Raw genomic sequence first — 11,963 nt, 5'->3', positions numbered from 1 at the left:
AGAGAGCTATTGGGCATAATATTGTGAATTTATTTGAGATCCATGTCATTTTCTTTACCAATTGGAATTGATTTGGGAACATCTAAATCATAGATAATGTTTTTGGAATACCTAAATCTAACTTTCATGTTTTATGTTTCTACTCCTTAGATCTAGTATCCTTATGATTATAATAGTATGCACCCCAATGATTCAAGGTTGGGAATATTGTAATCCAAATATTTCAACACCCGTAATAAGCACAAGCCTAGGTTAATTGCCAAATGATTCCATTAGATTCCCAAGTGTTAATTTTTTAGAAACTTAGTCTTGTGATCAAACTTGCCACCATTAGAGTTATATTAACTCTAGTAGTAGCTCAAGGCTTAGACATTAGGTAGTTAGAGATCAGCAATGCCTTTCTCAATGGTTTCTACGATAAAACGTGTTTATGTGTCAATTTGATGGTTTCATTCATCCTACCAAGACTAATCATATTTGCAAACTGAGTATATAGCATTGTATAGTTTGAAATAGGCCTCAAGGGCATGGTTTGATAGACTTAAAGATGCATTATTATCATAAGGCTTTTAGAAGTCAAAGTTTGATGTATCTTTGTTCCTATACAAGTCCAAAGGGGTAGTCTTAATGTTACTAGTATATGTGGACGACATCTTGATTATTGGAAATGACATTACAAGAATTTCAAAATTAGTTCATGACCTCAATAAGAGTTTTCTTTTAAAGGATCTTGGTTCATTGTATTCTTCTTAGGAACTGAAGCTTTCAAAGATCAAACAAGTCTCTATTTAACTTTGATCTAAGTATATTGCCCACTTGCTTTAAAAAACAAATATGGATGCAACAAAACCTTTACCAACACTAGTCACTTTTGGAAAAATATTCTCTAAATCATTGGTGATCCTATGGACAATCCAATATTATACAAAAGTGCAATTGGAACCTTGCAATATGTTATTATGATAGGACCAAATATCTCATATATAGTTAGCAAGCTAAGTCAATTCTTGCAAAGTCCAACATAGATCCACTAAAAAACTTACAAAGGGGTGTTGCATCGTTTGAAAAAAAACAATAACTCATGGTTTGCATTTCTAGTCAAACAAACCTTTAAATCTTATAGGATTCACAAGTGTAGATTAGATTAGTTGTCCAAATGATAGAAAACCAACTAGTAACTATTGTGCATATCTAGGAGGTAATTGTATCTCATGAGTTCAAAGAAATAGAATGTTGCTTAATCTAACACAAAATTAGAATATTGAGCTTTTAACTCATGTAGTAGTTGAGTTAATTTAGCTAATGTCTTTAGCAACAGAAATGAGACTTTAATTGAGGATTAGACCAATTATCTGGTATGATAACCAAAGTGCAACTTCACTTGCTACTAATCCTATTTATCATACCAGAACCAAATATGTCAAAATTGATTTATATTTTGCTTATGATAAAGTACTTCAAAAGGAGTTAGTTATATGATTTGTGCCTTCATTGAATCAAATAGCAAATTTATTTACAAAATTGCTTTTAATCACTCAATTCTTAAAGTTCAAGGCCAAACTCAAACGAAGGAATCCCATTTTATTCTAGGGGGCTTGTAAAGATAACCTCAATTATGCTTGGCTAAATAGCTTGTGCCATGTCAACATTTGTTGAAGTTTTGTTTAAAATTATTAGTGTATCAACAGTATTATCAAAATTGGTTGTATACATAGATATATATATATATATAGAGATATGGTAGTAGGCTTATTTTAGTTTTTTAGAGTGTAAAATTCCCAAGTTCATATTGAATATCAGTTACAATGTCTATCTCTAGGTCCCATTATTTTCTTCTTTTAATCTCGACTTCCAAACTCTTGTAGTATAATAGTGGCATGCCACGTCAACTTCCAAGGAAAGGTTTTAAGGGCATATTTAAAAATTTAACATTTTAGTTGGAAGGCAATACAGATAACCATAGTGATATTATAATATTCTCCCATCTTCACACCATTCACGTAAAACCAAAGAGGCTAAATAAAAAAAGTCTGACAGCTTTGACCATTTGACTTTGGCTCCAGTTGTTGGTCAACGGCCAGAAACTTAAATTCCAGAAAGTACCCAAAATACCCTCGCCCGGCTCACCGGCCAAAACACCGTCCTCGGTTTTGTACCACCTTGCCGGGTTGTTCATGGGGACTCACGTGTCGTTTTAATATTCACTTTTTAGTTTTTTCACCTTTTCCAAAAACCCACTCCGATCACCACTCGAATCCAATATGTCGCTGTACAACTCGCTATTCAGAAAAAGAAATGTGGACCTCACACCACCCTGATCTTAGCTGGAGCGAGTATAGGTTTTGTACTACCGTCTGCGAGTAAGAAGATATTATATGAAAACACGCTCCACCCTCCACTTCGCGACAGCGCAAGATAGCAGACAGACGTAGACCAAACACTAGACAGGAGACCCGATTTATCTGTTTTCATTTTTGTCTTCACGCTCGTCTCTCCAGGACGCGTGGGGTGCTTTCGCTGTCGCTTATAAGCTTATGCTGCGCACCCCTTTCTTTCTCTCTCCCTCCCCTCCCTTCACTGTTGCATGCAGCAGCTCTGGCCTCTTTCCCTGCTGCCATGGCAGAGCCGTGAGCTTCGATTTCTAGGGTTTCGGAAAAGGCTCGAATCATCAGAGCTTTGTGCTTGTGTTGATTCCTTGTCTATCTCTTCTCTTTTGGGTCTTTTCATTCAATACTTTTCCTTGTTCTACATCATCTCTCTTTTTTTTCTCTCTCTCTACGTTTTTGGTTATCCCTTTTGTACAGTAGCAGTTCGTCATTGTGTGTGGAGAGGAGAGATGTAGAGGTGAAGTTTGTGTCTCAGACACTACTGTCTCGTACTGTGAGTCTGGTCGTCGTTTTTGCAGCTGTTTACTGTGCAGTTGCTTTCTCTTCAGACTTTTGCGTTTCGTCAGGGACTTTCACTGGTCTCTTGTATTTTCGGATGTTGCTTGTGCTAATGATTGTACGGCATTGAGAATCTGGATGCGATTTTGGAGATAATTTTGAGTGTGTTTGTGGAGATGGAAATTGGAGGAGGATTTAGGCATTGTGCTAAACATTTTTCGGAGCTTGTGTAGAAAAATTGGGCCTATTTTTGAATGTGGATTCTATGCTGGTTTTTTTGCTTTGTAGATTTGAGAAGAGAAGCTAGGGTTTAAGATCATTCGTATTTTGGCTCGGAGATGAACGATACTACAGGAAAAGCGGTCTCCTCTTTAGCTATTGCAGAGAAGCGGCCTCAAAGGCCTGGTGGTTGTGTAGGCATTTTCTTTAAGCTCTTCGACTGGAACCGAAGGTTCGCCAAGAAGAAGCTCTTCTCTAAGAAATTGCTCCCCGCAGGTCCCTCTCCTCCCTCTATATATGTATATTATTTTTATGATAAAAAAAAAATAATTTTTATTATTATGTTGATGTAGCTCGTGCAAAACATGCTTCAAAGAAGTTTGGCGATGAGAAGATGCCCATGGCTAAGCATCATCTGGTATGCGTTGTGTTCCTAGATTTGGATGGTTGATTTTCTGCTACGTGTGATTGCTGTGGAAATGTAGAGAAAGGAAAGAACATAATTTGTCACTTCTTAGGTTTTTCATCATTAATGAGTCAAGCAAACGCACTAAAGTAAGCCTGATTCAACTATGTAGCTTACTTTGGATGTGGTTTTCATCTTTCAGAGACTAAAATAAGAAGATGAGGAAAGTTCATTTTTTATTAGTGGTTTATGCTTCTTTTAATTTATTTTTGGGTTTTTGATCTTGTGCAAATGATAGATTGCTGATGAGAACACTGGCGGGTTCCCGAATGTGAAGAAAAGTGGGAACCGTAATGCAGATACTATGGAGCAAAAGCATGAAATGGGAGCTCCGAGCTTGGTTGCTAGGTTAATGGGTCTTGAATCAATGCCTAGTGTGCAACGAAGTAAGCCCAGGACAGCTTCAATTTCTGAAATTTGTAATGATAGAGAAGAGAAATTTGTGAATAATCATAGTGGGTTTGATAAGGAAGACTTGAATTTGGAGAAAGGAATTACGAAACATGAATCGAGGCCTCAGAAGCTTCAGAAGACAGCTTTAACTGAGAGGCGAGCAGTGGGCAGATTTGGTGCAGAGGCATTGCAATTCAAAACCATCTTGTCACGATCCAAAAAGCATCACCACCACCCAAAGCTTGCTTCTCCTGCAAAGAGTCCAAGGATTTTGTCTGGGAGCCGGACGAATACATCTCGGCTAATTGATGCTGCCACTAAAATTCTGGAACCCAGTTTGCAAGCCACAAATAGAGCCAAATCTGCAATTACTTATTCGAATTCTATCCTACATCCTGTGAAGGGTGAGGTCATGAAGGAGAATACAACAGATCTGTCACTGGATCCGTCAAAACAATTTGGCTATTGTGCCAGTGCGTCCAAGCCTTTGAAGGGACAATCTTCTTGCAAAAATTGTGGTAATTTTCTAGATGTTGTGGATGTAAGATCGAGTGTCGTGGAGCAGGCACCTGTATTTGCTTCATCTACTGCACATTTGGCTAGTGGCCCTTTTCAAGAGTCAGATAGAAGTAATGCAAGACTGCCCATTCCATCATCAATCAAGCCAGAAAGAATTGTGGTTCTCAAGAAAATTCCTGACCAACATGCATCTCTTGCTTCTCAAGCAAATGAAAACATGCAAGCCCGTAGTGAACCATTTAGGGATGGAAAACCTATTTCTGGAGAAGGCAAAGATCAGTGGCATCTGGCCAGCCAACAGTGCAAACCTCAAAAAGATGTGTCATCTCCTGTTGCCTTCAGGCATAGCACTCTAACACAAAATCAAATGTCAATTAGCAGGGACAGAACCCCACCAAGGGCCAAATTAAATGATCTGCAAAGCAGGAGAATTGCATCTCCTGTAAATGCTGTAAGTGGGGCCAAAGACTACATTTCTCTGAACCGAAGTTTGAGTGGCCATACCCGACCAAGAATGGCTATGAAGGTGGATAATAATACCAAGTTTGGCACAGATGGAAATACTTGTTACAGGCAAGATGATTCCTTATCACAACCAAGGACCCCAGTACGGAAGAGGAGGACTATGAACGTTGGTAGGCAAGTAGATAATGCAAGTTTTCTGAATTCTACGTCAGTAAATCAAGGAAATGTGCGATGTAATATGAGCACTAGAAAAGGGTTGCCTAAGAACCAAACCTGTGTCAAGAATGCAGTGGCCAGCCTAAGAGAAAGTGATGGGGCCCATGTCAATAAGGAAATTGATGTTATTAGTTTCACATTTAATTCCCCGATGAGGAACAAAACTGGAATGCTTGCCGAAATGGGAGAGAAAAGAAGGGATCAAAGTGATGTTATCTGTAATAGTACTTCTCGGCCGAGAAAGTTAATATTGGATGAAGATAATGGAAAGAAAGCTTTTCAAAAATCGTTTCCTTTGAGAGTAGATGCTTTAGGTGCCTTTCTTGGAAAAAAATTGAAGGAATTAGCTTCTGCAGAAGAGGATGAGTTGTCAGCTGGAGGTACTCCAACTAAGAGATGCCCTGCTATGATTCTCCAAGAGTTAATATCTGCTTTAACTGAAGAGAAGCCTGTTTCTCAGTATGATGGAGCAGTTAGAATTAACCAGAATGATAATTTGACCTACTGTAACAAGGATCCGTCTGATCACGTATGCTCAAATGGCCACATGTCAAAGAAGAATGTTACTTTCCAGGTTGGTGTTTTCTCTTTACTTGCATGCTAATATCTTGTCCAACTTTTGGTTCTAGCAAAAAAAAAAAAAAAAAAATCATGTATGGTTTATTTGCTATATAGCTTTGGCGATGTGTTATTTCCCAGCTTGTATTACTTCATCGCACATAAACCCTTTCTATCATAGTTTGCACTCTTGTTGCTCTCTACGGCTTTTGAAGGTTAATGCACATAGGAAGATTATGAGAACACTTAGCCCCTATGTCTTTGCCAAATAATCCCCCAAAAGCGATGCTATTTGGAATGTCTTAGGTAGCATATTTTTTGAGAGCCCATTGTTTCGTGTTTCTTTTAGGGTGTCTATGATGATATCCATATTGAAACTTCAATGATGACTGTACTGGAATTAACTATAAAATAAAGGGAAAAGATTCTTTTGTTATTTATATTTGTTTTCTTTGGATAATGTTTACCATTACTATATATTTTTCTAATGATTTTTATCCACTCACCTAATTTTACCTAATATGTCTTTATTAATCATGAATTAGATGTTAAATGCTTTCAATTTTCAGTATCAGATGGGGTTACTGGCTGGTTGTTTTGATAGAGAAATAATCGAATAGGTTCCAAGCTGTTCATGTGTTAGGTACATGCCAAAAACAGCAAGTGTCAACTACAACAAAGCCAATAACTTTAAATATTAGTAATCTCATTGTATAAACCAACCTTGGGCAACAAGATAATACAATGAGCTAAACTAATAAATGTAGATGTGCATTAGTGCATAATAAGAGATCAAAGTGAGGAGGAGGCTCAGGGTGGCTCACAGTCAAAATATCTGTCACCTTGGTGGCAATTGGTCTTTCTTTTGGTGGGAGTGAGGTGGGTAACTGTGTTGTTTACCTGTCTAAAAGAGAAAAAGAAAGACTACATTGTGCTTTGGACACCAAAATCTCCAATCATCCAGTGCATGCCTCAGAGAAGCAACTGACATGTTTGGAAACATACCATAATTACTGAGAAAAAAATATTTTAGATCTATGTAAGTGTCTAAATTGTGAACACACATGATGAGAGTAGTGGTGCTAAATCTTCATTTCTATTACCTTGGTGGTGATAAAATATTTTTTCCTGCAATTTGAGGATTGAAGTTAAGTATGGCATGAAAAAGGTCAATTTATGACTACAATAGCTAGATAGGCTTTCATTTTTGGCAACCTTGAGAATAGCTGCCATCTCTCTCAGTTCTGAAGAGAGAATGAGCAGAGGAACCCTGGGGATGCTGCTTCTTCTTTGGAGCTTTTCGATTACCCTCTCCTAAAGACGGAGGTTCAGGATTTGGTGGGTGGATTTCTGGGACAAATGAAGCCCTTTTAAATGAAGCAATTGACTTCCAAGGTGAATCATCCTCTATACTCTCTTCTTCTATGGTTGGGCCTTTTGCTCTAGGTGATGGGGTGGCGACTGGAAAGGGCGGAGTATCCCTTGGGCCTTATGCTTCAAGATGGAAGGCTTCTGGATCTCATGGGGAATGAAGTGAAGGGTTCTTCGGGTAAGCAAGTGGTGGGTAGGGAAGAGGAGATGGAGGTTGAAAAGGCTTAGGAGGTAGGCGGTTGGTTGGAGGGGGAGGAGTTTTGCTCTGCGTTGATACCCAGCAAGTTTGCAGAGTTAAGTAGTTTTTTGGGGCTGGCAGTAGTGGGCTTTGAAAAGGAAATTACTGTTCTTTTGAAGAAAATGGAGTCAAGGAAAGGTTGTGAGGTTAAGGACCCAAGGGGAAGTAGGAAATCTTCATCTTCTTGACTGAAGAGGGAAATCTAAAAGCTTGAATGTTCAGTGAATTACAATGACACTCCTCTCATAGTCAGGGGGGAGGAGGGTGCAGTGGGGGTTCAGTTTTTTCTCTTTGAAGTTGCGGTTTTGTTCTTGTTGCTGGTTTGTGGATTCAAAAGGGCTTGGGGCGGCTTATTGTCAAGCTTAGGGTTGGGCTAGCTTTTTTAGGGGATTGGGTTTGTTTGTTGTGTGGGTGGTTTGTATTTTCTTTTCCTCTTCTTTCTCTTGCTAGCCTCTAGGTCTTTTTGTCTACAACATGTGTACTTGGCTGCGACTTTTGCTAGCGCTTTTTAATCTATTCTTCTATGGACCTATCAAAAAAAAAAAATTAGCTAGGTCTCCAATGTCTCAGTGCTGCCTTGAAGCGTTTTTGTTAAAAAGCTTATACTGCACAATACAATACCTGGTCAATGCATTTCTATGTAAAATGATGCATATTGCTAGTATGTATTGAATCTAAATGCATCTTATGATACACAATACAATTCATGGTGTTCATGTAAAATTTGAATATTCTTGCTTTAAGAGATTAGATATTATTGTTTATAAGGTATTTAAATTTTAAAATTGGATGAAAAAGGAGCAGAAGAGAGTGATTTTATTTGGGAACATTGTTCGTATTTTTGTCAAATGCATGCATGGAAGATTGAAGTTTTAAGTGCAGTAGTTTCGACAAAAATTGTGTTGCTATCAATTGAAGACTATGTTATTTAGATGATTTGAGCCTTCAACCTTAAGGAAGACAATCAATAAGGAATGAAACCCTTTTGTTTTGTTGGTAGGCAAATAGAAGGTGTATTAAATGACCCCAGCAAAAAGGGGCATGCGTCAGGGGTATACAAAATGCAACAAAAGGAAAGAAAATGATAGCACTCAGCCAGGACACAGCAAAGCTAAAACCAACTGCCCGCAATTTAAACTATCTACGAAATCCAACAATTACAATTCTTCTTTCCCACAGGGCCTTAGACCACTCCAAAGGGACTTGATAAAGATCTCCTTCAATTTTTGGTCAGATATCTCTTTCTTACTGAAAATTTGGATGTTGTTTTCTCCAAATGCACCAAAACAAGCAAAGGGGAGCCATTCACACACCTGTGTTGGTCACTTATCCAAGTCTTGAACCTTCCATTCCAACAATAAATATTGAACCAAATATGAAAACACCTGTTGCAGCTTAAAAATTGCCAACAACATGTTGCACAACTGTCTGATTCCATCACATTGGATTAAAATGTGACTTATTGATTCTTCTCTAACCTTACAAGGACTAGATCTCTTCACCATTGTCACCTTCTCCTCGTGAGGAGATTAATGGTTATGATTTTCTCCTATACCACCTCCTATGCACAAAAAAAAAAAAAAGGGTCCTTAATAGAGCAAGTACCTCAAACTTGAGGAGGGATAGCTCCAAATCTTCAATAGGTAAGGAGTGATAAAGACTTCACTTGGAATCTGCCCTCCTCATCCTCCCTCCACAATGAACTGTCCTCTCATGCCTTTTTGTAGACTAACAGCATGAATGAGTTCCATCAACAAATCCACCTCCTCAATCTCCCTATCATTAAGATACATTTGGAACAAGGTTCAAAATCTCAGTCGAGACCGGTATGACTCGGCTGAGTCGGTCGGACTGATACACGAGTCCGATATTTGGTTGAGTCGTAAATAAACTAGCTGAGTCACATAGAAACTTTGAGATAACCTAAGATTATGTCCAAACTAAGCTCTTCGGGTGATGGGTGATGGAAAAAATGGTAATATTGGAGCCGAAATGGGGGATGAGAGAAGAAGATCGAAACCCATGAAAGTGAAGAAGTATGGAGAGTTCAAAGTCTTCAGACCCTTTGCATCTTTCATCCTTGTATTTGCAACTCCATCCTTTTATATCTTTGTAGGGCTATTTTGTGAGCCTTCAAAAATTGGTATTGTGCATCCGCCAAGGTAACCCAGTTGGTCAGGGCGAATATTGGGAAGTGTGGTCCCAATAGGTGGCATATGGTCCTGGGTTTGAATCCTATCACTGATGGTACTCTGAATTTACTTGGTGCTAGTTGTTATGGGGCGGTTAGCACCTCGAGGTTTGAGTTTCTATGTGAAATTTCATAATCATGATTTTTTGCTCCTTGTAAATTTTTAATCATTCTTGAACTTTGCACTGAAGTTTGTATCAACTCCTATGGTGGTTTCACATCATCTTAAGTCATTCTTAATCCATCTGTCCAGTTTTCCACAATGAAAACAAGCTCACTTGAAATACTTAGGAACATAAAAACAATAAAAAATGAAATCCATGTAAAGTAGCCATCTTGTACCTTTATAATTGGGATGAGCCTAGTGACGATCTGAAGAAAACTTAACTTTCTTCCCGTGTTGTGTCTTGCTTTAAAACTGAAATTCCCAAGAGAAAGGTTGTATTGTGCTGGACTGTTTGGTACAGGGATGGGTAGTTCAGGAATGGATGGGTGGCAATTTAAAGTACATCCAGACATATGACTAGTAACAGTTTCCTAGGGTGCTTTTTGGTTATGTAACAAAAACCAAGGACCAGAGGAGTGATTAAATTCAGGTAACTGATGCTTAAAAGTCTAGAGTGAGGCTAGGAAGAATGTGGCAAATTTGGTGGGAAAAAGGATGTTAAGTGTTATTTGACACATGGTATTATGAACTTTAGATAGAGCTGAGTTAAAGGATTCTTATGGCCTGTACCAGGTAATCGACTCTTTTGAGTTCATTACCATGTGTCCATGTGGCTAGGCCATAATCAAAGATTAAGCTATTCAATAAGTAGCAAAGAACAGCTGAGGTATATCCATTCTATGCATATCCTTGTTTTGCCATTTTTATTGGCTAAAACTTTTACCTTTGGACATGTTTTCCAGCATTGGCTTTGGATTGGCATTGTTATCTACAATTATTTTTGTTTTTCCTTTCGTTTTGCTTAGATAATAGGAAGGAAAGTAGATCTTTACTTGCATGCTTGCATTATAGCTAACTAGAAGCACATGTTATCCCTTTTTGGGTCGATCCTGTTATCCTCTTCCAAATCAAATGTGTGCTCACGAACATGTCAACCTCACAATTTTTAGTTTCTGTCACTCTTCTCAGGCCAAAGCAAAGACAGAAGGGACTTCATTTACAGTTTCACATGATGGTGATCATCAAAGCCCAGGATCTGTTCTTGAGGCATCATTCTCGAATGAAAGTTTCTCTAGCAGTCTGGATGATAGTTCAGGCAAGAAACTTGAATTCCATGATCTTGTAGAAATACAAATAAAATAAACTTCTAATTGTGTTTTGACTGGATATACTATGGCCTTGGGAATTTCATTTTTCTGTAACAAGTACATTTTTTCTTCCTTGCCTGCAATTTGAAATTTCCTCCTCTACTTGTCTAAGCTTTCTTATCAATGTCTCCCATCTTTGCTTCTAATTACAGGACACAAGCTTCACCCTGGATCCATTGATTATTCCTATGATCAGCCAGAGTCATCAGAAGCTGATACAGATCTTTTGGATTCAGCAACCTCGTTGAGCAAATGGAGGACTGGTAGTGAGGCTGTAGCTGATCTTGTCAACTATATTTCTAGCATAGTACATGCCATCAATCTGCCTGGTGCCAGATTAGGTGGAAGCAAACTCACACATGTGAAGGAGGTTATCTTGAATGCTGAACTGTTGTTTGGGAATGCAGCTCTAGCAAATTCAGATGGATGCAGGAGTTTTCTTGGCCACTTTCTAGTTGCCGAACTGGAAACTCTTACCTGTGCTACATGGACAAAGTCAGATATTTTTCCTGGCTTTGAGGATAACACCAAAGGCCGGAATCAAGTTACAGGGTTCCTCTTTGACAGTGTGATAGAATATTTAGACACAAAATACTGCATCCACGCTGATTCAGGATACAAGGCATGGACTAGACTGCCATGGTTGATGAATGGGGAGAAGTTGATCAAGTTAGTTGTTGAGGAGATTAGGAGATGGGCAGATTTAGCTGGGAGGATTCCCGATGAAATAATTGAGTGGGAGATGAGTCACTCTTTGGGAAAATGGACTGATTTTGAGATCGAGGGGTTTGAAACTGGGGCTGAAATTGACAGTGACATACTCCAGATTTTGGTGGATGAAATCGTGGTAGATCTTAAGGAGTGCAGCCTGAATTCCTCATACATCTAATACAGCCCCGCTACCACCAATTCTGCAAGCGATTTCTCTCACACCTGTTAAGTTGAATCAAAGCTGATCCTTCTCTTTTTGCTTTTTGTTCTTTTGTGTAAATTGATGCTATTTATTGACAGAAGCTATATTGGGTTTTGTAGAGATGGACATTGTAATTACACCTCTGTTGGATTTAACTTTCTTTTAAGGTAGCCGACTTTAATTAGGCCGTAAGGTGAAACTCCGCCATGTGAAAG

The 11,963-nt window shown here is 38.6% G+C and overlaps 1 protein-coding gene across 1 annotated transcript; it reads left to right on the top strand.

The window, feature by feature from the left end:
* The first annotated feature begins 2,481 nt into the window (after positions 1–2,481).
* LOC100263470 (uncharacterized) lies at positions 2,482–11,918 on the top strand. The gene is made up of 5 exons (XM_002280534.5): positions 2,482–3,380; positions 3,458–3,522; positions 3,809–5,737; positions 10,657–10,783; positions 10,988–11,918. Exons 1-5 carry the CDS (start codon positions 3,224–3,226, stop codon positions 11,722–11,724), a joined length of 3,015 nt encoding a protein of 1,004 aa, XP_002280570.2. The 5' UTR covers positions 2,482–3,223; the 3' UTR covers positions 11,725–11,918.
* The last annotated feature ends 45 nt before the right edge of the window (positions 11,919–11,963 follow it).

The sequence above is a fragment of the Vitis vinifera genome, chromosome 14 (genome assembly GCF_030704535.1).
Source record: "Vitis vinifera cultivar Pinot Noir 40024 chromosome 14, ASM3070453v1".
NCBI lineage: Eukaryota > Viridiplantae > Streptophyta > Magnoliopsida > Vitales > Vitaceae > Vitis > Vitis vinifera.
The sequence above is the reverse complement of the archived record's forward strand: the minus strand, read 5'-3'. Positions and strand labels throughout refer to the sequence as shown.

Bases quoted from the DNA above. Each gene is read 5' to 3' on its own strand.
- LOC100263470 (XM_002280534.5), top strand. From the start codon at position 3,224: ATGAACGATACTACAGGAAAAGCGGTCTCCTCTTTAGCTATTGCAGAG. The intron at 3,523-3,808 runs GTATGCGTTGTG...TGCAAATGATAG, and splicing joins CCATGGCTAAGCATCATCTG to ATTGCTGATGAGAACACTGG. The intron at 5,738-10,656 runs GTTGGTGTTTTC...CACTCTTCTCAG, and splicing joins AGAAGAATGTTACTTTCCAG to GCCAAAGCAAAGACAGAAGG.